Raw genomic sequence first — 27239 nt, 5'->3', positions numbered from 1 at the left:
CATAGAAAAATCTTACTTTTAGATCAGAACACTCTTCATAATGAAAAACAATTCTCTTTTACAGAAAAGGGGCTGAATTTTTAGATGATGGATCAATACACCTCTGACTTCATACAGTTTTAGCTATTTGTTTCTTCAAATTCTTGAAGCTAGGCTACAACAAAGTTTTGGAAAAGAAAACCCACTATAGGGTTTAATCTGTAACAGATGAGAGTCTGCAGTTACAGAATGTAAAGGGGCATTTTTTAACGGACATTATTATTTGTGTGATGCCCTAGGCAAGCAGTAAGAACTGCCGGTTGATTCTGGCTCCTCAGCAGTGTTGTTGTAAAAAGTGGGATTCCTTTACTTGTTGACTCCTAATTTCACAGGATGAAGCAACACATTCTTTACAGTCTCTTAGCACTGGCTTGCTAAAACTAATTCACTTTTAATTGCAATTAAATTTAAGATGGATCTTAGTTTATTGCATATTTGCGATAACCATTCTGCTGATGTTTGTGCGTGCTATGTGAAGCATAATTTTTCAGAGAAGCAAGTATCTGTAAATGACACCTGTTGAACATTTTTGGTAGCTTAAGGATATGCTCATAAAACTTGCAATCTTAATGAAGTAATAGAAAAAGATGCATAATACATCTCGGTAATGAGAACTGAAAACATGTTTTAAATGTCAATATTTGACCAGTATTCTGAAGGGAATTTTCCCCCTAAATTGCTGTTCAGATGGGAAGAATGGGCTGTGTGTAACAGTGTGCTTGTACTCGAGTCACCCTTGCTGCGTTTGGTGATTAGCTGTGCTGCGGTGTTTAGTGTGTAAGGATGCTCCACCTGTGCAAGAACTCTGAAGGAGAATCCATTAGAAAGGTTTGTGAATTAGAAGCCACCAATCAGAGTAAATTCATCTGTATTTCCGTCATTGCTTACTCCCAAATGTTTCAGCTGCAAAACTGCACCGAGTTGTATTAGCTGGAGCCCTAGGATGTAGAGGGAAAGAGGCTTCCTGGAGATACGCAAATCAGAGAGGATCCTTTCAGTATATATTTTCCATAAAAGGTGATAAGTCTGCAGATTGCCTTGTCTCTGCATTCTTCCATATTCTAGTGGATCTAAAGCCCAATGTTGCAGATACCAAATATCATTCAAAGCAAAAATACTAGACGAAAACTTCCCCCGGAGCTCATTAGTACCATTTCTTAATTATCCTGGGGCCCACTGCTGAAGGAGGGAAGCAGCATTCAGTCACTGGAAACCCTCTGTGCAGTGTTTGCTCTGCCAGACTGGAAACCATATCATGTACTGCAGCTTGACAGAAAGCTGTTATTCAACAGTAGACTCCTGAGTATTTTCCTCCCAAAATTGCTGTCGCTGTGGTCTGTACCAAATACTAACGTCTATTGTTTAAAAAATGTGTGTATATTCATCCATACATGCTCAGATTTTTATGGGTTTACAACAGTTTTCCTAGATATTTGCTCAAGAAAAGGAGCTTAGTAACAAGGCTCTTGTTAAGCAGAAGGAAAAAAACCTGAACTCCTTAAATGCTTTAGGTTTTGTTTTTTAAACTAAAGACTAAAATTAGAAGCAAGACAGCCCTATATTTATTGACAGTAGAGTCTTTACTGTGTTTCTTACCATCTCCTGCTGCTTAAAGGAATACTCCAACCTCAGTGACAAAGGAAGGCACATAACTGTGTGCAGCTTTCAGTCTGACAGTACAAGTCATTTTTGTTATTCTAGACAAAGGGTTTATTTCTAGGAATAGACTGGAAGCATCACACCACTGGGGTGCAGGTCCTGCTGCCCTCGGTGCTCTCCCCACGGCACCCCAGAAAGCCTCCGCTCGTAGAGCCCTGCCTTAGGGTGCCACCTGCTGCCCGCCTCTCCCTTCAGCGCACTCTAACATCCATGAAAGAGAGAAACCTCTGGCTGCCTGGATGGGCACCTCTCTCTGAAATATATCCTGAAATCAGAGGGAAACTCTTTAGGAAAGTGGTTGGTTCAGAGAACCAGTTCCGCCGTTGCACGGGAAACTAACTCAGATAAGTTTCCATGCTACAGGTGAGCATGGTGGAGCACAGGGCGCTGTCCCTACTGCTGGCTCCACTCTGGAGGCATTGGCTCAGCCTCTCCCCTGCAGAGCTTTCTGCAGTGATTTCCAGCCCTCTTCTTGCCCCTTTCCAGTCCCCTTCCCTGCGAGTTCACTCTTTGCATGCTTTAAAGTCACCCACTGTGAAGCCAGCAGACCTCCTGCCTGACAAGTAAATCGATGAGCCCTTAGCACTTCTGTGTGATCATGTTGTTGCTTAAAAACTGCTGAACTTCCCAGTAGGATCTGATCCACCTAAACCAGCAATGTTCTCTCTCCTCTTTCACATCTTGGCAATTACGGTTCACTGGGTTACTGTTGCTTGTGTTCCTTGTCTCTTATGGACCAAAATTAGAGGCAATAAGAGAAACCATCTAATACATTTTAAGTGGAGGAGCTGTTGATCTTGGGATAGCACCGACAGAGACGCTTCTTTCTGTCAGGACACAAGGGATGCAATTTTTTAAAATCCAGTGTCTATTAGCATCTAAGTGCATCCCGGAATGTTTAAATCCTCTGCAGTGCTGAAGATGCTTCAGTTTCCATAGAGTTGTGTGAAATGGAAATCACTCACACCTGCTGCTTGGTATGCATGGAGCACAAACTGTGTTGCAGGAGCTGCCACGGTGGCTAGGGCCAGTCCCAATACACTCACGTTTTCTTCGGGTCCAGAGATATATAATGTACGTGTAGCCATGTGATTTCAGAAAGTGTGCGTAAAACTTTTGTATCTCCATATATATTAAAAATAGTAATGTATTAATAATAGAATAATATGAATTGCCCCCCTAGGGAAAAGATGGGAACATGAACAACAGAGATGTTTGTAAGGTGTGTTCTTGAAAGGACTGCAAGTAGCTTGTAGTGTCCTGCAGGAATTCACTTACAGTAAAAGAATAGTTATTGTTCTGTATTTATAAGCATTTATGTGTATTTAAGGTAGTTTTGGATGAGCAAGAAGAAGAATCTTTTAACAGTTATCTTTGCCTGAGGCCTGCAGACAGGGTATTGCCCTTTACAATGTTTTCAAATGTATACAGTGCCAAAGTGCAAGGTCTGTTGCTGTTATATATCAAATGGGCAAATTGCTTAGGGCTTTTAAGCAGCTTCCTATTTCCCTCATCGTGTTTGCATGTATGTGTTTGAAGGGGCCTTTGTGCTGGGGAAAAGAAACCCCAAGCAATAAAACCATGTTACAATCAAATTATTACACTTTAACTGCGTACTTGCATTATTCAATACACTGTAAATCCAAGTGGGTAAAAAGGTGTGATAGTGACAGTGATCCACACGCTTGCTGCTGGTACCTGGGGCCCCCAAAGATCTTTGTTACTTGCAGCCGTAGTTTCAGTTCTACCTTTATCACCTGCTGAGTAGGTGCGATCCAAACTATCCTTGCATGTATTTTTTTACCCTGAAGTCTCATAGATTTTAATTTTCTTAATTTGCAGCTTTGTTCCTGAATCTCCTTCCTTGGAAAATGATGTCATTTCAACGAGAAAGCAACCTCCAAATAGCCACCCATCTTCACTGTCCTCTCAAACGGAACCTGCCTCCCTGGTTGATCACCATGACTTCTCAAAAGACCAAAGGAGCACAAGTTTGGACCGTTCCAGCACTGACATGGATTCTACTGATGGGACTGATTTACCTCCTCCAGGAGACACCTACCCTGATGAAAAGACCACTGACTTCTCTTTCATTGATGTAAGCAACCATGATGGGAAACAGAAGTTGTCCTTCTGTGTTAACTATATTGTTACCTGCGTTAATCACTGCAGAGCAGGACCTTCTGGGAACTTTGCACTCAATCTACCTCTGCCTTGTCTTTATCACATTGGATTTTCCCAGATGCTTTCCTGCCTGAAAAGTCTGAGATCAAAGCTACAAAGTTCTTCTAGTTTCTGTAATGCTTAAGTACTGAGAGATTCCAAAAAAGCTGTTGTCCTTGGATAATGTCTGCCAATGGCTTATAACATTGCTGTTTCTCTTTCTGCTCCTCAGTGAGCTGTAACAGAAGACTTAAATGGCTCTATGAACACTGGAAACGTAACTGCTGTGCGATGAGCCATGCATGTTTAAGGCTATAAAGACATTTACTAATATTTTTCTTATTTACAATTGGTCTTTTTCTGTAGTAGCTTACAATTGCATTTTAAAGCATTTTTCTTCATACTTAAGAATTTTGCAGCTAGCATAAGAACAGCGATTTCTGGCCAACACAGTTAGATGAGGTTTAGCATTTTTTGAAAGCACTAACGCAACTGTAGATTTTCAATATAACATCGAGGAAGTACTGCTTTTTCTTTAGAAAGAGTTGGTCCAACTTTTTTTTTTATGTGTAATTATATAATGTCTAGCGACAGATATATTGGTAAGTGCAAGATTCCCAACTTACATGAATCATGCACCTGCTAGGAAGGCCTCAGATTTACTGCCTTGCCTGTCAAAGTGCCAGAACGCCTTCTGAATCGAGGAGTAGGCTGCTCTGTAAAACGTATGAAGGATGCAAGCAGGTTTGTGCTGGAGGCAGTTTGGTCTGGTGCAGCAGAATTGGCTGTTAAAATCACAGCTGCTTCCTGCATAGGCTGTTCAAAGTGCCTCCAGCCGGCTCTGTTCTCCACTGGTGTTGCCATCTATGGGGAACTGCAGAAACCTGTGTTTTGCTGAAGTAGGTGCTGCTTTCATCTTCCAGCCTGCTCTGGCTCTGAAGCAGAAGCCAGGTTTGGTTGTCCATTGCTTTGAGATCCCTAACTGCATGTGCCTTGGCCTTGGCATCGGTTAATAATCCTTTGGCAGGATATCCTAAGTGCACTTTTTGCTCTATAAAGGAATCGTCGTAGCCCAGAACAGCGGAGATGGCATTTTATCTCTGTCTGTCAGTAGTGGAGATGGTAGTGGAGATGGTCCTGTATTGTGCTGTTCCCTGGGCAGGTAAAGGTGCCTCTTTAAAACACTAATAGCTTCAAGTATGGCTGGCAATATGCTGTTTTCACAGAATCACAGGGTGGCAGGGGTTGGAAGGGCCCTCCGGAGATCACCCCGTCCCACCCCCTGCTGGGGCAGGCACACCCAGAGCAGGGCACAGGACCGCGTCCAGGCGGGGTGTGAATGTCTCCAGGGAAGGGACCCCACAGCCTCTCTGGGCAGCCTGTGCCCCTGCTCTGGCACCCGCACAGGGAAGGGGTTTTTTCTCAGATGGAGGTGGAACTTCCCGTGTTCCAACCTGTGCCCGGTGCCCCTTGTCCTGTCGTTGGGCACTATTGAACAGAGTCTAGTCCCATCCCCCTGACACCCCCCCTTCAGATATTTGTAAGCATTGCTAAGGTCCCCCCCTCAGCCTTCTCCTCTCCAGGCTGAATAAACCCGGGTCTCTCAGCCTTTGCTCATAAGGGAGATGCTCCAGTCCCTGATCATCTTGGTAGCTCTAAGGAGTTTTAATGAGTAGTTTATTCCTGACCTGAAATCTCTTGAAAAGAAATAAAAGGCACATCTTCAGAAGAAGAGGAGGAGGCTCGGTGGTGTTTGCAGATAGCAGGCAAGCCTCTAGAAACAAATTGCTTTAAATAAATAAATAAATTACAGCTCCTTCTTTTGCTCTGTAAATATTATTCTCTTAGTGTCAGGAGCAGGAATGGATGTGTTTGAAATGACTGATCACAGAAATTTTCTGGATGCCGTGACACTTCACCAGCAATAAGGAGACTGCAAGTTAGCAGCTTGAAATTTTGGTGGAAGGCAGCCTGTCAGAACAATGAAATTACAGCATTCTGCTACAAGAGAATTTTGTATAGTTGCTCTTTTTAGATCCCAGTTTTCTTATTGGCCTTCAGCTGTTACTGGCTAGCAAGGCCTATATTCTTGAAACACTCTAGGAACCAAAATCCTATTTACTGCAGTTATTTTTTTATTAATTCAGTGAAAATAATTCATGCAGATCAGACATCCACAGCCAAGAGAGATCAAAGAACCAGCATTGCACCCAGTTAGCCACAGTGTAGCGTATCCTTATCATAAATTCTCTTTAATATAGTTTTAAGTAACTACAAGAATAATTATCAGGCCAATATGTACAGTTTAATTAAACTGAATGGGTTAATGTGTTAAAGCAGGTTGGCAAATCATTATGGAGGAGATGACTTATTTTCAGGCTGACTGAAAGTAAAGGCTTTGTTTCTTTTTATAGCAAACCACTATTCTGGACTCCAGTGCGCTGAAAACTCGTGCACAACTCAGCAAAAAGAGACGCCATCGGGCTCCTATTTCCCACTCTCTTAGAAGAAGCAGAGGGCTGGAGTTTGAAAACAGATTTTCTTCGATGGAAGAACCAGATAATACCTGGATGTTTAAAGATTCCACAGGTATTCCTCAACTATCTGAAATAATTATCCATAATTGCCTTGGTGGTAGGGGCAGGAATTTCTGAACGGTATAACATACCTGAAGCTGCATCAAGGTTTAACAACAGCTTCCTTTTCCCACCTCTGGGTCATCCTCTAAATCAAGTCTTCCCCTCCATATTTTGGAGCCTTTGGAGTGAGGGAAGCTGCAGTAACCAGATCTACAGAATACCAGGGTGAAGCAGAGCTTTGATGCAACTTCCTTCAGCTTCTGGCTGCTGACTTAAGAGAATTTTGTTCTCTGAGAAAATGCCGAGTTTAGAAACTGCTACAGCTGGATGCATTCTCTAGCACGTTCCAGCCTCTGTGTTGCTGATAAGAGCAACTGTAATTGTTCATATTCTGTAGGTGCTCATAAATTTGTTTCTTTCTAGCATCTGTAACTACTAGAGGACTGAAGAGGCCTAGTTATGGATAAATCAACTCATTCAAATCTATTCTATTAAAAATGTCCCCCTCCTGGCCTGTCCTATCCCTTAGGATGCAATAGGGAAGCGCACTGGGCATTGAAGATCCTTGCTCATGGAGATGGATGAATGGCTTAATGCACGCACTCATCATAGCTCCACGATTTGGTACCCGTGGCACTTTGGTGCTATGGTGATACATGTTGCAGATACCCTTTTGATATTCCCTGAGGGGAGGAATTGCTGGCATTGAAACCTGTTCTTTAGAGAGATGTTGGTGATGTTTTTGTAGCTGGAGTGACCTACTAAAAAAGTCAGTTTTGTGACCTGCCGTTTCTGATTTCCCTTAAAGCCTATGAATACAGGGAAGAACGTGTGATCAAACTGATCTCTTTCGTAGCCTCCTAATCAGTGGAAAGGCTGAGTGGTGGTTGCTTTGGTGCAGGTCTAACAGACCTAAAATATTGTGAAGACCTACCTTGATAAGAAGCGTTGTACTGGAAGCTGGAGTGTAATTAATAACTAAAGACCCAGTGCACGTAAAGCCAACCATACCATTGCATCTTCCCCTGTAGCAGGCAGACTTCTGCTACTCAGCCTCTTTGTATCAAAGCCCTGCTTTGAGCAGGGAGTGGACCAGGTAACTTTCAGATGTCACTTCCAATCTAAATTAATATCAATTGATCACAGAACATGAGATGTTTAGAAGCAGCAACATCCATTAAATTGGGAGTACCTTCTGCTCCCTCACCTCTGTCAGCAAGAAATCTTGCTATTGCTGAGTACTTGGTATGTTTGTTGCTTTGATCTCTGAAGCATTGAACCCAGTCCTGTGCTGTGCTGATATTACTGTTAATACATTTTTGAATGGAAGGGAGAGATCTAGAACGAAGTATAGATGAAAAGCCTGCTGACTAATGTTTTTTTTTCCCCTCTGCTTTTTTTTTTTAATAATTAGAAGAGAAGAAAACTATGCAACAGGAAGATTCTGATGAGGAAGACAAGATACAGCATACTGTGAGATCGTCTTCTGTACAAGCTCAGAGACTTCCTGTATTTCCAGGAATGGACCACTCTGTTCTCAAGGTGAACACAGGCAGCTGACAACATCTGTGGGCAGTGGGTGTAATGTGTAGATAACTGCAAGGTTTTTCTTTCTCACTTTCAACTTCTTGGTTAGAAATCCTAAGTGATTTGGGAAAAAATTAGCTTTGCAATACCAAAAGTGCTCTCAAAACTGCGTAGGTTTATAAGGAATCCCTTCACTGATTTCAGGCATGGATATTTTTGCTTTCATAAATCTGAGTTATTTGGTTTGCTGCCTTAAAAAGGTGCTTTTTCTTTATTTCATTTTTTAGGCCCAGCTGCGGAAAAGACAAGAGTCTGAAAGTCTTGGTGAAATCAGTTCTGCTCAGCTGTTCAAATCCCCTAAACCACAACTGCAGCTTGGAACTCCCGGTAGCAGAGTGCTGCCCTCCAGTGTAGAGAAGGAGGACAGGTGAGAGACTTCCACCAGTCTCAATAAAATGCTGATAGTCATTTGTGGGCGGGGACCTGCAAGTAGACTTCCCAAGGCTGATGGGGAAACTGTATGTTTCATTTCTTTTTTTGTTTCTATAAGGAGTTTTCATAATTCAATTAATTTTTTATGTCTTAGGTTAGAAGAAAAGTCTCCTCAGTGGCTGAAGGAGCTGAAATCAAGGAAGAGACAGAGCCATTATGAGAATCAGGTTTGAAAAGGTACCTTCTGACAGAAAGCGGAGCTTTGCTAAGTGGAAGTATGCAGTGATTAAAAACACGCATGGAAAACGTTGCCTTAATGTGTCAGTATAACAACTCTGTAAGCAGAAACATTAAAGCAGACTTACTATGAAAGGCCCGCCCAGGAATGTAAAGTAGTTCTGTGTTGAGGCAGAGCAGGTTTCATGGAAGTCAAATTTTCCTTCACAGGTGATACGGTTTCACCAGTTTTCTGCAGATAATTTTATTTCAACAACACTCGGTCTGTCTGTGCTGCCATTTCATAGCGCTTCTATGAAGTGAGAATATTGAGTAACGCTTGCACGCATTTTGTAAGCCTTGGTATATGTCGTTTCAGCAGTATTCTGGGCAGCTCTTGAGCGTTCAGCCCATTAGATAGGACGAGGCCACGATAGCACTACAGCAGTAATACGCATTTGTGGGGGCTGTCCTGTTACAGACACTGAGAGGGGTCTGACTGCCTTCTTGACCATGTCATACCATTACTTCAACTGCTTCTGTTTTTGTTTTTTTTTTCTTTCCAGATAGTGATTCTAACTAGAAGAAGCTAAAGAAGTTTAACAGAAGCCTTAATTCATCTGAACCTAAAATTCACATGTCATGTTGCTGCTGTTTGCTTCCTGCCTCAACTGCTATGTGCATGGTGCCTTCCTGTTTTGTGGAGAAAGCTGCTTAATATTCATAGTCAAATACAAAGCTGTATCTTTTCAGATACGGGAGGATAGTCACCTTAGACCTGCCTGGAAGAGGAACCGGTGGTTCGTAGTTAGTACTTCAGAAAGTCTTGAAAGATTGTAATGTTTGATCTAGGAGAGCTGTGCCCCAGAAAAGTCCCCTCACCGTTGAACAAAGACTACATTTCTACGTAGGTGTTCGGCAGCTCCGAAGTATGACTTCTGGTAGACGTGTCGGGTGTAAGGCTGAGCTTTGTGTTTGTTTATGAAAATAACAATTCTAATCAAATTTATCTCTTTTTTTTTTTGTGAAAAAATAGTAAGCTCCTACTTAGAATGAAGTTTGTGGGAAGTGAGAGTGAAAGAACAAATTATGTTTACTGCCATATTGAAAATGGAAACTTGATTATTTTTTGTATAATGTATTTTTGATTGGCTTATATTTACATGTGATCTGCTGACCTAGCAGATTAATATAATTTTTAGATGAACAAAATGTTAACTTTTGTCACTCTTTAAATGGTATATTCTGTGTTTTGTCAGCATGTGGAACAATTGCTTCATTGGAATGTCTTTCCTAACAAGGATCAAGCAATAATGTCAACCAGTTCTCTTTAAAAAAAAAAAAAGTAAAAAAAAAAAAGTAAATACTGTTTTTATAACAAAAAAAAAGGAAGGGAAGAGGGAGGATGTTACTCATATCAGGGTTCCAGTTAATTGTTGAATGTCACTTTAATAGCAGTTTGGATAGTCCCACTTCATATTTTTATTCATTAATCTGTAAATACCAGGTTTAAGTTTTTATTTTTATGCTGATTTTGTGGGATAACCTAAATGTGATCTTCAGTTTCTCAGATGATTTACTTTTCTTCTTTTGTTAAGACCGACGTTATAATATAGTATAGATATCTCATGCATAACACGGGTGTTAAGAATATCACTAATATCTCAAATATGTTAATATCTTTGAATACAGATTCTGAAATCAACGAATATGTCCGTTTAAGACATACTTTATTCTTTCCCCAAATAAGTGCTCTTTTCAGTAAACTTTAAAAATGTAGCCCAATGAGGAAGGTTATTCTGTCGTGACAGTGTTCTTCTCGACTCAACTAAGAAAGCAGCAACATGGAAAACCAAGGGAGGCGGGAGCGCTCTCCCCGCGGGTGCCCTCCTGCAGCGCCGGCGGCCCTAAAGCCGCCTGGGGCAGGACGGGAGCAGATGCCGCTCCTTGCATTGCGCTTCCCGTGTCCTGCTGACGGGCTTCTTTAGATATTAAAGCACCAGCACTTGAACTAATTTTCCTTTTTTGTTGTTGGTTTTTTTGGTGTTTTTTTTTTTTTTTAATTACAATCAGCGTTTTGCAAAGCTTGATTTACGTGGGGTTACCACAACGGTGCATCTGCTAGCCGGAGTGGCATGCCTGGTCTGCTGTCTATCAAGCTTGTAGCTGCCAAAACCATGTGCCAATTCCTCTCATGGAGGAGTCACAGACGAGGTGATTTTTAGTCCCAGTCTGCTCATAGGAAATAACAGCAGTATGTCAGGAGACAAGTCCCATATGCGCATCTCTCTCTCCCAGATTTAGTTCCGATAGCTCCCTGTACTTAATGGAGATGAAATGAATACGTTTCTCTTATGTAAAAAAACTTTACTTGCTGCTTTGCCCTATTTCACATCAGAGCTGTTGCCACCGTTACAGTTTTACAGCACCTTCTGATACCAGTTAAGAAATGATCACCCAAGATTTTGACCCTGGGCGATGGGAGGTAGCTTCCATTTGAAGGCGGTTCACCGCTATTAAAGAGCTACTCCTAGCCTATTTTAAAATGTTGCGCGTATTTTCTTCCCTCTTCTTTAGATGATGGCAGAAAAGGCGGCTCTCTAAGATAAGCTTTGCATACGTATCTCTTGGGATACTTCTTTAATGGCAGCACTCCAGGGTACCATCAGTTACCACGTGCGAGACGCGCGCTGTGGTCAGCCCTGGGCAGCAGTGTTTGTAGGCGCGAGAGGAGAATTGCGATTGCTTTTCTTACTCAGATGAAGTGGGGCTTACTTTAAACAGTATCTGAAAATCAGGTAAATTCCCCTCACGAGAATATTTACACAGGCTTGATTTTCAAATTCAGCGGGTTGACAGTGTTGCGTTACCAATAGTTGGAGGATTTACTGGTTCTTGGTCTAATAAATGAAGGCCAGAAATTCTGTAACTGCGGTGTTTGCTCTGTCTTTGAGGAAACTGAGGGGATTAGTACTAGGTTTCCACAAAGCCCTTTGAATGTGTATGCATTTCCACGTCTGCTTGGACAATGCACTGAAACTTACTGTATTTAGTAGTTTAACCTACTACTGAGAAATATTTAATGCTTAAATGTCTAACTAAAAAGCATCTTTAGAGTGTTGTTGAATGGGAAAGTGTTTTTTCTGCTCTGTCACTTCTTTATATTGTACATGGATTAAATATCTATTTCTTTCTCTTCAGGTTATCACTATGTAATAAAAGATCTATAAATATGTATTTACTTCTTAAATGATAGAACATACTGTAATACACTTTATACAATTCTATTTTAATTCCAAATAATGCTTGTTGAATTTTTTTTATGCTTTTACTTTTGTTGCCACGTACTTTTTTTTGCTGTTAATACGAGACGGGAGTGAGCTCTTAGCTTCAGCACTTCCTTCAGGTATGTTTTTCATTGATTACCTGCCGTAGAGCAGGTTTCAGCTCTTGCCCTAACGGTGTCTGAGTAATAACAAACGCGATGGAGACCGCGGAGTGCGGTGCCCTCGTCCGTTCCTCTCCAGCTGCTCAGCTTTGTGTGCTGATTTAAAAGGCTGCATCAGTAGAGAAGTGTTTTATAAAAGTGAAAGTACATGGTTTGTGGGATTTAGAAATACTTCTTTTCTGATTGCACTTTTCTCTCGTTATTACCAGAAATCCTCCCTCCGTTTTAGTTTGTCATTTGGGGATTCCACTGCTGCTCTGTTTCTTTTGATTTGGAATCCCCAGTTGTGGATTTCTTCCTTTTTATTTTTTTGGTTGCAAATTCACCTCTTTAAGGTCTGTGAGGCTTTAATTTGAGTTCTTGAGTTTGAGTAGCTGTTCGGAGTCTTGCTGCTTTGGTTTTACTTCCTGCAGAGAAAGGTGCAGCGTTTCTGTTCTTCAGCCTTTGAAGTCTGAAACGTTTTGATAAAGTGGCCCTATAGGAATTAACCCCCACCTTTTTGCTTGCACAGAAGTTTGCTTTACCCTTTTGTTTGTTTGCAGACAGTTATTCGCCAACTGTTAAATGCACTGTGTGTCAGACTTATCGATGCAAACTGTTAATCGTCCCATTTAATCTGGAGCAGCAGCATCAGTTCGTTTATAACCTTTAGTTCTTGCGCAAACACACTGAAATATGCCTCCTGTCTTAGGTATTTAACTGAGGATGTGGTTTGATGTCAAGGTGTTAACTGGAGAGCTGATATACCAAAGCAGCTTAGTGGGGATCAGGGTAGTTCTAAGACAAATATCACATAAAAAGTTTAAAATGCAGTGCTTTAAAAGTCCGTGCCCCAGCAAAAGGCACTTCTGTCTCTATACCTTTTTCCCCTTAATATGAAAAAAACCCTATTGCTGATACGGCAATATGACTGCCCTTCGTGTTATTGCATATAGGAAGCAAGAGCACCTTTGGCAGACATTTAGCTTCACCCTCTGGAGCGGGAGGAACTGCATATCCAGAACTCCTGCGGTCCCAGCCCTAACGTGCTCTCTGTGTGAGGTACCCCGAGTGCGGTCAGAGCAAAGCCGTGGGGCAGAGCCCCATCGCCAGCATGGACTAGGCTGTATCTGGTTTGTGAAAAATCGTAAAGCCAGTTGACTGTGGTATTCTGGGTTATGGCAGCGTGTTCCACACGTGGTGTGGTGGAAGGGGCTTGCTGGCCACTTGCTGCCGATGCCTGACTTGGAACAGTAAAACCACCCCTTCTCCCGGGCGGGGGAGGCGCAGCGTGCCGCCATGCAGTGTGGCTCTTCTGCAGAAGGCACATACAGGTACCGGAGCTCCTGGCACCGTGTTTTCAGTGCTGTTACTGCAGCGGCCGAGCCAGCCCCGTGAATGAAACAAACTATTCCAGTAAAAGCATAGTGCTGTCGCCAGAACTGTGCTCGCATGAAGGAAGGCGCTGCCTGTCAGAGATCGCTGTCTTCGCCTTCCTGAGGGACACTTGGGCAAGCCCGTGGTGTAGATGCGGCAAAGCAGCCCGCCCCGCGTCCCCACGTGTGCAGGATGTGTTGGACAAGTCACCCAGCCACTGCCTTCGGGGTGAGTGCCAGGGGCAAGGTCTCACTGTCCTCAAATAGGAGTGCTGTGAAGGAAAAGCAAACGCTTTCTCATCAGCTTGAGCTCTGCGCTCATGAGAGCCGTCAGCTGTTTTTCCTAGATCTTCATGTGAATTAAAGGAACAAAGGTGGGCTTTTTGGGAGGATGGGGCTTTTGGGCAGAAACCAGCCTCCATGGAGCTTTGTGGATTTGGGGATGCGCTGTTCTGGGGCCTCTCACCAGGAGCCTCTGGTCCGACCTCGTTGTGCTCGCACAACAACAACGCGAGCGGAGCTCCCGTTCTGGTGGGCGCCCTTTCCGCGGTGGGGTTAAAGAGCTGGTCCCGGTGCGCACCGTTCCTGAGCACGCCCAGCCGCCCGTGTGCCCCCCTCCCGCAGCCATCCTCTTTGCTCAAAGTATTTTTGCAAAAATATAATCTGAAATAAGTTATGATTCTTCTGGTGGGATTTGGAGGAGGAGGAGAGACAAAGTCTAATGGCATATCGATCTTTCTGTATTAAACATGGTGGTATCAAGCCTGTTTTTAAAGGAGCTATTGTATAGATTAAAATTTTATATTGTTCCACATAGCCTTATAGAATATGTAAATATGGGTCACAATAAATATATTGTGCTATAGAAAATATTTTGTACTACATAGTTTCCTAAGTAATAAAGATAATCTGGCTGTTGTGTATTGTACTGTACCATTAAGATTCAAGTTTAGCTTTACCGGATATTAAGAAAAAAAACCCTGTTTTCTAACGCTATGCTCTAAGCATTTCCCAAAGGGATTTAAGATGCTGACAGCAAAAGGAAATTGAGTTCTGTTAGGAAGACAAATCAATGAGATCTAGTGCCCCCTCTGCCATGTTTTTGCAATTGCCTTATCAATGTGCAAGCTCCGTGAGTTTGGGAACGGAAGATTCACGGGCACTGCGGCCACTACAGCGTTAAGTGTAATGGGGACGCTGGCAGGGAACGGACGGGTAAGAAAAATTCTGTATTTCTAATCTGTTGAAAACAGATGCTGTTGTGTTTGGTAAAAGAAACTAATCCCTTCCATGCTCTCCTTGGAGTTCTTCTGTACAGAAGTGATTTTTAGATCTTACAGCCAAGCCAAGTTCCATATTCAAAGAAAAGATGAAAACTGGGAAAGGAACTGCAATAAAAAATGGCCTATATCAAACCGCTGTCTGTGCTGGGGTCTTTGTAGGTACAAAATGTAATTTGACTAGTGACAACAGATGCTACTGAGCTGTGCTGAGCTGCCCGTTGCCCTTCATGCTCAGCTTCACGTTGCTGAGACCCCCATCCCACCCCACCTCTGCTCCTGCTTGTCGGAGCTGCGCAGCATCCCGCGGGCGGGCTCCCATCGGGAAGGCAAGGCTCCTTTGGATGTGATTTGTCTCGTCCTTCATCAGAAACCGCAGCAATAGGCAGTGGTGAGAAAGAGCCCGCTGGAGACGGAGCACAGCGCTGCACCAGATACTGCGTGGGGTGTGTCTGTCGTACCGGGCGTGCTGCACCGCCCCTGCCCTGCGCCGGGGCAGAGCCTCCCCCGGAGAGCCGCCAGCGTGGCTCTACGTCAGTGACGGGATGGGGACGAAGAGCCTTGCCATAAACAGCTCGGGTGTGTGGTACGGCACAGCCCGTTGCAGCAGGGAGCTCCAGCTGGGTGCTGTCGCAGACCGGACAGGTTTCTGGCCGTCTGCCAGTCAGACAAGCCTCAGCTCTGTCCCACCTGGCCAAGCGGAGTAGCTTTTTGGCAATTTCAGTACATGTATCGTGTAGTTCTTAGTTTGAAGATGAGGCCCACGGAGCTGGTAGAAAACCCTGCAGGAGCAGTACTAAACGGAGATGTGCGTAGGCCGAAGGTAGCTGAGTGTTCTCTGAAGAAGCGGGAATTGGACCCGCTACCAGCAAAGTGGAGCGCTCTCAGCGTGGCAGCTGGTGTGGAAGGACTCTGCTTTCCCCACCCCGTTAGATCATGCTTTGCCTGTGAAGATGGATGAACCCATGTATGAGGCACTTGGCTCCCAAAAGACCCCGTTAGTCTCCTCGAGCCTGGGGCAGCGTGTGTGCAGTGCTCCTGGCAAACACGCAGGGCAGGGAGATGAGCCAGGTGCAAAGAAAGAAAAGGGGTTTGATGGAGAAAACTCTTCTAATAAGGGTCAAAGCTGAGGTGAGAGCCCAAGTCTTAGGTGCTGCTCCTGCTCTCCTGGCGTGGAACCGGCTGTCCCCGGCTTCCCCGCCGCGCTTCCAGCGGAGCTCCTCAGAGCTGCCACCGGCCCCGCCTCTCGTCTTGCATTTCAGCCCAAACAAGCTGTAAATATTTTGCACGGTTTTTTTGCTTTGCGCTGTGCTTGGTTTCTAAGCTAAACCCTCCCGTTAACTGCTGACGGGAGAGTTTTCCAGAGAACCTGGCAAGAAGCAGCGTGAACATGCTGATGGGAATTTCGACGTTAATCTTCTGTAAATCGAGTGGCACATTTTTAAGGGACAGCCGGGAGAAATCTGAATAACGGTTCCATAGCACGCTGCGAGCCCGCGCTATTGAGATGAAATCTCATGGATGGAATTCAGTAGACGCAGCTGCTGTATCAGCGTCCAAATAATGTGCTGTTCTGTTCAGAAGCAACCCATAAATAGCAGGGCTGCTCGTGCTGGCTGGCAGAGCGGAACCACGCCGGGAGAGGTAGCGGCGGCACTGCTTGGACTGGAAGGGGCTTTAAAAAAGAATTAGCATGTCTGAGTCGAGGTCTCACTATAGAGAATGTTTTGCTAATGCTTGGCGAGAAGCGATGCTGCAGGGTTTTGGTTAAGGACGCTGGTCAAACTGGGTTTCTTTTACTCCTCTCCCGTTAACCTCTTGACAACCCCTTGCATTAGCGTGGCGAGAGCAGCTGGCGAGGCGTGTTTGGGCAGGGTTTCCTATTCGGGTAGGAACTTTGTGAGATGTTCCTGGAGGGTCTGATGCCTCCTGTGACACTGAGCTGCGGGAGCAGGGGCGAGCTGTCAGATTTATGTTAGTAGGGAAAGATGTCAGCAGCTGGAAGCTGAAACCCAGCAAATTCCTGCTGGAAACAAAGGACAGACTTTTAGACATGAGTTTAATGAGCAACTGGGCGAGCTGCCCGGGTCAGAGAGGGATCCTATGCCACTTGGAAGATGGCTTGTTTTGGTCATGGGCTTTCTGGGCCCAGTGTGATGCCTGGGTGAGGATGCAGGGCCCATGTGCAGGAGGAAGAGGAGGATGGATAACAGAGTGCTTCCTTCTAGCCTGGACGTCCCTGGGGATTTACAGCTGCTGCTTTCGGGGGGAGCTGTGTTAACTCTTCCTACCTGTTCCCATGCCAGCTTCATCTTTTCTATTTTATTAAGCACTTTATAATTTAAAGGCTGATACTTCCCGTAAAAGTGATGCTGTTTTAACCTCCTACAATTTGGGTTTTCCAGGCACAATGACTGACCAGCAAAGTCCCCCTGAGCAGATGGCGACTGGGGAGGGTGCTGGCGAGCGAGGTGGCAATTACAAGGTATACTGGGGGCAACTGGATACAGATGGACTTTGGGCGATGCTGTAGGTCACCGTGCAGTGCAGCAGGCATGCACCAGGCTGGTACCAGTGTCAAAGTGCTGCAGGTTGTCCTGGGGAAGCAAGCGGCCTCCGGCTCTCCTAACACAGCAGCGCGTTGGCATCACCGCTCGGATAAATCCGCTCCTCGCCCACCAAGCCGAGCTGCGCGGGTCTGCGGCCCAGGGAGGGAGGCTTCGTCCTGGGGATTTGCTGCTGCCTGGCAGAAGGAGACGCTGCTCGCTGTGTTTGTGGCTGCCAAGTACATTTGCCTGGCAGTCTGGTGTGCAGCTGCGCAGCGTTTTAATCCCGGAGATAAAGTATCCCGTCACGGCAGGGATTGACTGTAGGTTTGAGCAGTGAAATTCCTTATGCATTTTTTTAGGTTATAATTCTCATGCTCGTAGGTTGGTTAGAGGTAAATCAGCTGTGGGTGCTGCAATGGTCGCAGCCCTTCCTGCAGCTCGGGAAGCGGGCAAAGCCGCTCCTGGCCGAGGAAGGCTGGAGGTGGGAGCAAATCCTGCAAACAGGGTAAAGAGGTGCTGAGAGCTTGGGCTGCTTATTGCTTTGGGGTGGAAAGAAGTTCCTGAGGACCACAGGTATCGCCTCTGTCCCTTGATACCCCCCATCATGCAGTGCCTGCATGAGGCTCTGCCCTTGTCCTGGGCTCAGGGATTTCAGCTGGGAGCCCTTTAGGGCAGGGCCCGGGGGATGCGTGGCTGCAAACGCGTGCAGCCTGGCTGCTGTGCTGACCTTCCTGGTCCCCAGATTGTGCTGGGCACGCCAGGCCCTGCTCCCCGCTGTGCTGTGGTCGCTGGCACTGGCTTGAAATCATCCTGCAGCTCAGCCCCGAAGCTCTGCCAAGAGCGGGAGGTCTTGGGGGCATTGTGGTCTCTGCAACTAGCAGGGTTTAGACAAAAACACCAAAAAATGAGCTTGTTCCAGGCTAGGCTAGGGGAAGGAATGGATCTGAAGGGAGCTGTGAGAAGGAAAGGACAGACTGTGGCCGGGCTGGGGGCAGGAGACACCAGTTCACGGCCCCGGAGGTCTCTTAGTACAAACCCTCGCATTTTCGATGCTGTGTTAGAGCTGGTCAACTTGTTTTCAGCCTGTCATGGATGAAATATCAGCCTGTGTTTTACCGAGCAAACATCTTTGGCCAATACCCGGCTGTGGAGCGAAGCCTGGGAGCCATCTGTCGGGGCAGAGGCACGTGGCGGGATCCGGCTCTGCCGCGGGAGAGGAGCGACGTCGGCGTGGGGTGGCAGGGATGGAGGGGATGTGGCCGGAGCGCTTCGCTCTGCGGCTGCTTGCACTGGCCAAGGGGGGTCCTGCACCGGCAGCGGGTGTTCCCCCCCAGCAGCATGGCTGCAGCAGCAGCTGACGGCGTCTCTCCCACTTTAGATCACAATCTACGAGCTGGAAAATTTCCAGGGGAAGAAGTGTGAGCTGACAGAGGAGCTCCCCAACATCACTGAGAAAGAGCTGGAGAAGGTGGGCTCCATCCAGGTGGAGTCTGGCCCGTAAGTCTGGGGTGTGGAGGAGGGACAAGCCCTGGGGTAGGGAAAGCATTCCCTGCATCTTGCTTGTGGGGAGCAGCCCCACCTTGTGCTGGGGTGCTCCCCCTATATTGGGGTGGCCGTGCCATCCCCGACCGCCCGGTGCCGCAGGTGGCTGGGCTTTGAGCGGCAAGCCTTCGCTGGGGAGCAGTTTGTGCTGGAGAAGGGGGACTACCCACGCTGGGACTCCTGGTCCAACAGCCACAACAGTGACAGCCTGATGTCCATCCGCCCCCTCCAGATTGTGAGTAGCAGCTGCTTACGGGTGTCTGTGTCCCCAGGGACAAGCAGCACAGCCTCAGCAATGGGGACTGCCAGGCTGGCAGGGGGGGGGTCTTGGGGGGCTGGAGGCGCACAGGGCAGGGCAGCCCCTGACCCACACCTTCCCCCAGGACAGCCCTGACCACAAAATCCACCTCTTTGAGAATGTGGGCTACACCGGACGGAAGATGGAGATCGTGGATGACGACGTCCCCAGTCTCTGGGCCCACGGCTTCCAGGACCGCGTAGCCAGCGTCAGGGCCCTGAACGGAACGTAAGGATGGTGGCACTGGGGGCACATGGGGACACCCCAATGGGGTCCTGTCCCATGGCACTGTGGTTGGTGCCCCCAGGGTGGTGGAAGGGATGGGGCAGCTGTCCCCATGATGCTGCTCATGCCCATCATGTCCCTTGCTCCCTCCCCTCTGCCACCCTCTCCCTGGCCCACAGGGAGTGGGGGGGCCAAGGAAATGTCACTAGGGCTGTGTGACAGCTCCTCATCCTGACCCAGGGCTCTGCTGGGCACTGCTGCAGGAGTGGTGGGGCTGTGGCCCCTTCTCTGCCCCGGGCTCTCCAACTCCTCCCAGCACGATGGCATTTCCCACCCGGGCTCTGCAGCTGCAGCCTTGTTGCAGTGGCACTTGGTGGCGATGGAGCAGTCACCCTGGGCAGTGCTGTACTGCACCGCGCGGCTGCGGCGGGCAGAGGCGCCAGCAGCGCCATGGCCTCTGGGGTGGTACGGCGCTGCTGCCCTCCCGCTCTGGGTGGGCGTGTGCCCACCGGGTGGGGGGCTGCAGCTGACCCTGGGCACGGCTGAGCGCTGCCTCCGTCCCCTGCAGCTGGGTGGGCTACGAGTACGCCGGGTACCGGGGCCGCCAGCACGTCTTCGAGAAGGGCGAGTACCGCCACTGGAACGAGTGGGATGCCAACCAGCCCCTCATCCAGTCCGTGCGCCGCGTGCGGGACCAGCAGTGGCACCAGCAGGGCTGCTTCGAGAACAGCTGAGGGATGCCCCGGCCCCGCGCTGCCCCCACTGCCACCCGTGCTGGGGGCTGGCTGACGTGATGCTGCGACCTTGGTGGCTTTTCGTGCAAAAACCTCAATAAAGCTCTGAGCTTTAGGCTGCCGAGGGCCTGCCTGGTCCGGAGCCGGGGTCGTGATTGCGCGGGGGCGCAGTGAGTGGAGCCGCAGTCCGGGGATGGTGGGACGTGGATGGGTGCCATGGCAGTGCCCCAGCATCTCTCGTGCGGAGCAGAAGCAGGGAAAGTGCGAGTATTTGCAGTGTTATATAAAGGCTGCAGCTTTCCAAAAATAACCCCTGTGTGGTGCCGCGGCGTGGTGCTGGTGTGGCTGGTGTGTGGAGCAGTGCAGACACAAGCCCATGCGGGGGTGGCCCAGCCCTGGGGGGATGGTCTTGCGGCACTTGCCAAGTGTTTTTCCCGTGACACTGCACCTTCTCAAAGCATCTCCCTGGGCTGGGGGAGCTCTGCTTGTGGCTCCTTCCACACTTTCCTCAGCCCTGCCTGCTCCACTGTGTGGGGGGGTGTCCAGCCTAAAGGGCACGGTGGCAGCTGGGGGGTCCTGGGGGACACAGGCAGCCTCAGGGGTGGTGGGGCTGAGGTGGCCCCAGGAGCAGTGGGGGTGTGGAGAATGGCCGTCCCCAGGCAGTGCCAGGCCTTGTGCATCCCAAAAGGGGACTCACCCTGGGGGGTCAGGGCTATGCCAGCCCCAGCACCCTGCAGGGCTCCCAGCCTGGCCCTGAGGAAGCTTCCCCCCAGCAGCCGGGGTTGTTGCTCCCCGGGGATGGTCTCTCTGACACGTTGGGCAGCTCTTTTGGTTGCAAAGGCAGGGATTACAGCCGCCCCTGGGCCACGTGCCCCGAGGATGCCAGCAGGGAGCTGGGCATCCCAGCACTGAGCAACCTCAGCCAGCAGAGCCCTGCCACGGGGACACAGCGGCCACGTTTGGGGACCACCCGGGGCTGGTGGCAGAGAGGGAAGATGGACTCAATGCTGCCTGAGCACGTTGTGCATGTCACTGAACAGCTGCTCCAGAGCTTTTCTTTTTGGGCCCAGGTTTGCAGCTATTAAAGGAGATTGCGTGGCCCTCAGCAGCAAAAGCTGTTCCCAGGACAGCCCGTGGGGCTGCTTGGGCCCTGGGCAGCTGCAGCTGCCTGCGGCATTGCCTCTGTCCGTGGCTGAGATGAGCTAAAACCAGCCCAGCAGAGCCAAAGGGAGGGGACTGCAGCCTGACAGGAGCTGTGCCGAGCACTGTCTGCCACTCGCTGGGGTGCGCAAGGGACCAGGATGTGCTGGATGGCAGCCGCGGGGATGCACGTGCCCTGCGCTGGAACCTGGGGCAGGTCCGTGGGTGTCCTGGGCCGGGGACACCTAGGAATTAGCCTGGGAAGATGAGAAGGGCAGTGGCTGGATCCCTCTGTGGTGCTGCAGCTGGAGGCACAGGGAATGGAGGAGGATGGTGGCAGGGCTGGGAGCGCTGTAGGCACTTGCTCACAAACACAACGTGCCAAAACCTGTCTGTGGCATGGCGTGGTTTCTTGCAGAGCCGCACAGCCACCTGTGGTCCCTGCAGCCCCACGAGGCCCCGTTGCCCACAGCCAGGGCAGCTGCAGACCGTGGGGACAGACCCCTCCACGTGTCACTGCCAGGGCAGGCTCTGGTGGCAATAACCCGGCAGAGGTGACCTTGCGTGCGGCCGCCCTGGGCGCTGGGGCTGGGGGAGCATGCGGAGGTGCCATCGGGGCGGCTGCTGCATATCTCCTGTGGGAGCCCCAGGAAAAGTTGTGTGTAGAAGAGAGCTGGTCTGGGCCACATTAATGCTGTGTGACACTTGGCTGGGGTGACAAGGGGGGATCCCGCTCCTCTGGGGAGTGAGAAGGGGCTGTGGGTGCTGCACAGCACCCAGGGGGTCTGATAGCTGCAGTGTCATCCCCCCGGCCAGGAAACTCACTTTGCTGCAGCCAAAATCAGCCCACAATCCTGGCACGTCTCTCCAGGTCAGCCAGCAGAAGATGCCAGTGAAGGGGTTTTGCTGCTGCCCTTAACCCTCAGCTCGTCCCTGGGAGGGTGTTGCCTGTGCCAGGCGCAGCTCGGCTATAGGGACACGTCCCAGGCTGTGAGCCCCCACCGCTGACCTCGGCTTTGTCCTGGTGTGGTGGAAGGGCCTCCGTGCTGCTGTTCCTTGCTGCCCCGTGGGGCTGTGACACTTCTCAGGGACCCCAAAAGGGTGGGGGATGACGGAGGAGGAGCCCAACACCCGGGCATCCCTGCGCTCAGACTGAGGATGCTGCCCGGGTGCTGCCCCACTGCGTTATGCCACCAGGACCAGATCCCGGCCCTGCCCATCCCCGAAGCCCCGGATTGGCAGCGGGAAGGGGCTGCCCTGGTGCCCCCAGGCCCAGGAGCCTCGCAGGGTCCCTCCGCGGCAGCACCGGCTGCGGGGCGCGGGCGGTCCCTTGCTGGGGATGCAGACGGGCAAAACCAGACATTTACCAGTTATTTGAAGGCTCATATTATCGCACACAGAAAGAGCCAGCTTCAGCAGTTTTCAGCAGCTCCAGCGGCAGGGCGGCTTGCCGGTTTGTTGGAGGGATAAAGTCTCTGGCTCCAAAACTCCTGAAGCAGGGCTGGCGGGTGCTTTGTTTGCAAGGGCCGGTCTGGGTCTTGGCATGCATTCGGCTGATGCATGCAAACTCCAAATCTCCTTGCCAACAAACCCAACAAAGCAGGCGACTCGAATGTGAAAGCTAATGAAATAACTCCCCAACTTGGTGTATGGGGAGACAAAGACTGCGGCTGATCAGCTGACCTTGGTTTTCATTGGATTTTAATCCAGCATTCTCGCTTTGAATCATGCTTTGACTATTTTGTAAATAGTTTTGGCACCATTCTTTTACAGCTTGGTATAAATTCCACCTCTCGGCCCCAGCCCTTCACTGGCTCAAGCGGGTACTGGTATAACTGGTAAGACTTTTCTATTTATTGTCCTTTTTGTTGTGGTTGCCTCCTGCCGACCCCCAGCACCGGAGCTCCCTTCCGCAGCGCTGGGCAGAGTCACGGAGGTGGCCGTGGGCTGTGGGCACGCGCAGGGTGAGCCGTGGGGACAGTCCTGTCCCTGCAGCCGTGGCTCAGTTTTTGTTTTATTGGGAATGAGCCATTTTCACCTGTTTTGACACCCGCTCAGACACTGGGGGGCCCCTTGGGCTTGAGGACGAGGGTCCTTTGTAGGGGCAGCTGTGCCAAGTGGAGCCGGGAGGGCTCGGCACTAGTAACCCCCCCGCGCACGCATGCACGCACGCACACGCACGGCTGGGGCGAGGGGTAGGAGCGCTGGTGCTTCTCCCTGCTCACCCCGTGCAGGCACCTGTGGGGGACGGGGACTCCTTGACTGTCATTTGCAGGGCAGGGACAGCGAGAAAAGCCTCTGCTGCAGCGGCTGGGCTCCTCTGGGAATGACTTGGGAGTGCCCTGGGCTCACGGGTCCCCTTGCTCTGGGCCTGAGACCCTTTGCAGGTCCCATCACGGGTGATGCTGCCCTGGGACCACTGCCTGGGCTCCTCCATGAGCCTGTGGAGGTTTGTGGTGCTGAGCAGCCCTGAGCAGGGACTGGCCCTGGCGAACCCAGCCTGCTCCCGCCCTGCCATGAGCCCCAGCCCTGGCACCCCTTTCTCCTTTCTGTGAAACTCAGCAGCAAGGAGCAACCAGTGGCAGGCCATGGGGTATGGATGGGGGACACGGACATGGGGCTGCGAGCACAGTCCTGGGTGTGTCCTTGGTGGCTGCTTTTAACCTCCTAAGTTTTCCTCCCAAGGCAGTGGACAACCCAGCTTATGATGGCTTCTGAGCACCAAATGCCAGCCTCCAAGCAGCAGCAAGCCAGCTCCAAGGTCAGTGTGGGACTTAGCTCTGCAGCAGGGCCAGGGCACCCTCAACCTCTCCGAGTGCCCAAATCAGCCTCCTGGGACACCCACGGGGAGCAGCTGAGCTGCCACGATGCAGCCCCTCGCTAGCACCCCGCAGCACTCCTGGCTGGTGCCGAACATGGCCCAGCTGTGGTGTTGAGCTGTTTGCAAAGAGATGAGTGGTCAGGGAGCAGGGAGGGGATGCACGGGGTTTTGCTGGCATCCCACAGCCCCGGTGCAGGCGGAGCGGGTGGGAACAGCTCAACTCCTAATCTCCCGCCGCCTCTGCAGACACAGCAGATCTGCCTCCCGCCACCCCACTGACCCATGAAATCTGTGCTGAGCTGGCAGTGCTCTGCCCCCGGAGCTGCCCTGGGGCCTCCCCGCTGGGTGCCGGGTGCCCTGCTCGCTGTGTCCTGCTGGTGACTGCGATGCTGGAGCTGGAGCCTGGGCTGCTCAGCTGTTTGAAGCCTGGTGTGAGTGCAGGCATCCCTCTGCGAGCGGCACCGGGGTGTTGGGCCAGTGCTGGCAGGGACTCGCAGACATCCAGGAGCAAGACCTGCATGCTCAGAGGGGTGGAAACGTTGGTTCATGCTTGCAGGCTCGTTAAATGCTACTGAGGTGCAGGTTTTGCAGGGACCGCACGAGGTCTGGGCTGCAGCAGACGTGGGACCATGCTGAGCCGGTGGCTGGGGACACCATGTGCTCCTCCTCGCGGTGGCAGGGGTGGCATGTCCCACCCTGAGGCCCCTGCTCTCTTCCAGATTGCCATCTTTGAGCAGGAGAACTTCCAGGGCCGCTGCCATGAGCTCAGCAGTGCCTGCTCCAACCTGAAGGAAGCCGGCGTGGACAAAGTGGGCTCCATCCTTGTACACTCCGGACCGTATGTGCCGAGGGGGCTGGGGGGCCGTGGTGGTGCATGGAAGGGAGGCAGGGGCTGGGATGTGGAGGGGGTTTCCCTGCTGCCGGCACCTGCATCACACCCCAGATTTCATATAGTCGATGCTGCTCTGCTGCTTCCCCACCTTGCCCTGGTGGGTGCCTGGTGCCAGTGGGTGAGCAGGGGGTGGCAGGATCCCCTGGGCGGGCTGGTCTCCCTCAGCCCTGCCTGGCGGGAGGGAGCTGGAGGGGTGTGGGCATGGGCACGGATCATGGCATTACCCCCAGTTGGTGCCCTTGCTTTTGGGAGCAGGGGCAGGCGGGGATGGCAGCCCCTCAGCAGAGCGTGGCGCTGCCGGCGGCACCTCCTCTCCCCAACCACCTGCTGATCCCTGCGTGCACTCTTGGAGGGGGGCTGTGTTCCCCAGGCTGGGGGCTCTGGGCAACGGGGAGCCCTTGAAAAGCACCTGGGGCAGTGCCGGGGGGCACTCAGGAGCAACAGGGCAGCTGCAGAGCAGCCTAGGAGGAGCACAGCCCTGTGTAGGACATGTGGGTGATCCCATCCTCTGCGGGTCCCCGGGGACCACAGATGGGCAGTCACCACGTCGGAGCATCCACACTGGCAGCACCGGTGCTCCTGTGGGGCTGTTGCCAGCAGAGACCCAGGACTGGCTGTGCCGGGCCCTGCCTGTGCGTGGGGCAGAGACATTGCTCCGCAGGCAGGGCTGCCCGCTCCCACCCTGGCACTGCTGCCAGCACCTCACCAGGCACCGCCGTGCTCGTTTCCATTTTCCAGCAGGGAGCGGGGGGCCTGAATCCTGCCAGGGCACACGGCTGGGGTCTCAGCCCAAGGGTGTTTGCTGGGGTCGGTGCGAGGGTGTCGGTCTCCGCGCCGCTGCGCGGTCTGAAGCTCGCCCCCTGCTCTCTTCCAGCTGGGTGGGCTACGAGCAGGCAAGCTGCAAAGGGGAGCAGTTTGTGTTTGAGAAGGGTGAGTACCCCCGCTGGGACTCCTGGACCAACAGCCGGAGAAGCGACAGCATCACTTCCCTGAGACCCATCAAAGTGGTGAGAGCACCCAGACAGCCACTACCCACCCGCCAGACCAAGGTCTGCAGCCAGAAGTGTTCCCCAGCCTTCCCCCGCCCTCCCCAGCCCCAGGGGCGGAGGGGCACCCTCTCCTGCGCACCCTACCCCCAGCCCTCGGGGCCCGGGGAGCCGGTGGGGGGTCGGAGGGAGCACGGGGATGGGGGCAATGGCAGGTGATACTCAGAGCGGAGGACATCTGCTGGTAAGTCTGGCAGTGCCCATGCGGGCGCTATCTCTCCGAGCTGTGTGGAGGGATGCGGAGCACCCCTGGCATCGGTGGGAGCAGCAGTGTGTGGTGCCAGCCCCTTGCCTCGGTTTCCCCATAGCCCTGGGCTTCCCCCCCCGCCCCCCGCCCAGCCCAGGTACCAGCAGCTGCTGACGCCCGGTTTCTGCTCTCCACGCTGCAGGACAGCCAGGAGCACAAGATCGTGCTGTATGAAAACCCCAGCTTCACCGGCAAGAAGATTGAAATCATAGATGACGACGTGCCCAGCTTCCACGCGCATGGCTATCAGGAAAAAGTCTCGTCCGTGCGGGTGCAGAGCGGCACGTGAGTACCGGGAGCGGTGGGGCCTGGGCAACGCCGAGCATCACGCGGCTGAGCAGCCTCGGCTGTGCAGTGGTCTGGGTGATGGTGTGTGACCCCCGTGCTTGCCTTGGCAGGTGGGTGGGCTACCAGTATCCCGGCTACAGGGGCTACCAGTACCTGTTTGAAAAGGGGGACTACAAGGACAGCTCAGATTTCGGTGCTCAACACCCCCAGATCCAGTCGGTCAGGCGCATCCGGGACATGCAGTGGCACCAACGCGGCGCCTACCACCCCACCAACTAGAGTCCCTGGCCCACGCCGGGGTGCGGGGAGTGGAGCAAGCTTTGCCTTGGCTGCCGCTGTCCCCCCCACGGCCTCGTCTCCTGCATCCCTCCATGTGATGCACGCCACTGCCAAAGCAACTGAATAAAGCTTGGAGTTTCAAAGTCCTGGCTCTGGCCCCTTCGTTGCCAGGGGGTGCAGAGGGATCCCACCAGTGGGATGCCTGCCCTGGCTGCCAGCTCCTGGGTGGGAAGCGGGGCCCACTGCTGCACCCTCAACGCTCTCAGTGGTGCCGGCATCTCACCCGCCTCCTGGCTGCCCGCTCCTCACCAGCAGCATCACCATGTTCACCAGCTGGCGCTGATAGACCTGCCTGGCAGGAGGTGGGCTGGGGGGCTCAGCAGGAGGGACAGGAGCTGCTCACCTCCTCCACAGCCAGCACCCCTGGGACAGTCCAGCCTGACTGCGATGGCTGCAGGGCTCAGCTCTGTCCTGGGGGGC

At 51.1% G+C, this 27239-nt stretch overlaps 3 protein-coding genes across 8 annotated transcripts in view; all 3 read left to right on the top strand.

Moving 5' to 3' along the window:
• KIAA1671 (KIAA1671 ortholog) overlaps window positions 1-14351 on the top strand; it is a 67262-nt gene extending 52911 nt beyond the window's left edge. For all 5 annotated transcript variants that reach the window (XM_064465902.1, XM_064465906.1, XM_064465904.1 and 2 more), the window contains 6 exons: window positions 3541-3796; window positions 6276-6450; window positions 7855-7982; window positions 8255-8394; window positions 8554-8636; window positions 9182-14351. In XM_064465902.1, the coding sequence (XP_064321972.1) occupies window positions 3541-3796; window positions 6276-6450; window positions 7855-7982; window positions 8255-8394; window positions 8554-8632 (778 nt within the window). In that variant the 3' untranslated portion in view covers window positions 8633-8636; window positions 9182-14351. The remainder of the gene's footprint in view (window positions 1-3540; window positions 3797-6275; window positions 6451-7854; window positions 7983-8254; window positions 8395-8553; window positions 8637-9181) is intronic.
• A 2629-nt stretch (window positions 14352-16980) lies between these two features.
• CRYBB3 (crystallin beta B3) lies at window positions 16981-20133 on the top strand. Its single transcript, XM_064465910.1, has 5 exons — window positions 16981-17183; window positions 18626-18744; window positions 18892-19024; window positions 19173-19315; window positions 19881-20133. The coding sequence occupies exons 1-5, from the start codon at window positions 17109-17111 to the stop codon at window positions 20044-20046; spliced, it is 636 nt and encodes a 211-aa protein (XP_064321980.1). The 5' UTR covers window positions 16981-17108; the 3' UTR covers window positions 20047-20133.
• Window positions 20134-21342: 1209 nt separating this feature from the next.
• On the top strand, window positions 21343-26873 carry CRYBB2 (crystallin beta B2). 2 transcript variants are annotated; one of them, XM_064465908.1, is made up of 7 exons: window positions 21343-21403; window positions 22960-23024; window positions 23872-23947; window positions 24727-24845; window positions 25774-25948; window positions 26335-26477; window positions 26591-26873. In XM_064465908.1, the coding sequence occupies exons 3-7, from the start codon at window positions 23891-23893 to the stop codon at window positions 26757-26759; spliced, it is 663 nt and encodes a 220-aa protein (XP_064321978.1). In that variant the 5' UTR covers window positions 21343-21403; window positions 22960-23024; window positions 23872-23890; the 3' UTR covers window positions 26760-26873. The 2 variants fall into 2 exon arrangements, with proteins under 2 accessions (XP_064321978.1, XP_064321979.1); XM_064465909.1 differs by lacking the exon at window positions 21343-21403 and having other exon boundaries at window positions 22802-23024; window positions 25774-25906.
• The last annotated feature ends 366 nt before the right edge of the window (window positions 26874-27239 follow it).

Source organism: Phalacrocorax carbo, chromosome 15 (genome assembly GCF_963921805.1).
Source record: "Phalacrocorax carbo chromosome 15, bPhaCar2.1, whole genome shotgun sequence".
NCBI classification, from domain to species: Eukaryota; Metazoa; Chordata; class Aves; order Suliformes; family Phalacrocoracidae; genus Phalacrocorax; species Phalacrocorax carbo.
The sequence above is the reverse complement of the archived record's forward strand: the minus strand, read 5'-3'. Positions and strand labels throughout refer to the sequence as shown.

Bases quoted from the DNA above. Each gene is read 5' to 3' on its own strand.
- CRYBB3 (XM_064465910.1), top strand. From the start codon at position 17,109: ATGACTGACCAGCAAAGTCCCCCTGAGCAGATGGCGACTGGGGAGGGT. The intron at 17,184-18,625 runs GTATACTGGGGG...CTCCCACTTTAG, and splicing joins AGCGAGGTGGCAATTACAAG to ATCACAATCTACGAGCTGGA. The intron at 19,025-19,172 runs GTGAGTAGCAGC...ACCTTCCCCCAG, and splicing joins CCATCCGCCCCCTCCAGATT to GACAGCCCTGACCACAAAAT.
- CRYBB2 (XM_064465908.1), top strand. From the start codon at position 23,891: ATGATGGCTTCTGAGCACCAAATGCCAGCCTCCAAGCAGCAGCAAGCC. The intron at 25,949-26,334 runs GTCTGCAGCCAG...TCCACGCTGCAG, and splicing joins TACCCACCCGCCAGACCAAG to GACAGCCAGGAGCACAAGAT. The intron at 26,478-26,590 runs GTGAGTACCGGG...TTGCCTTGGCAG, and splicing joins GTGCGGGTGCAGAGCGGCAC to GTGGGTGGGCTACCAGTATC.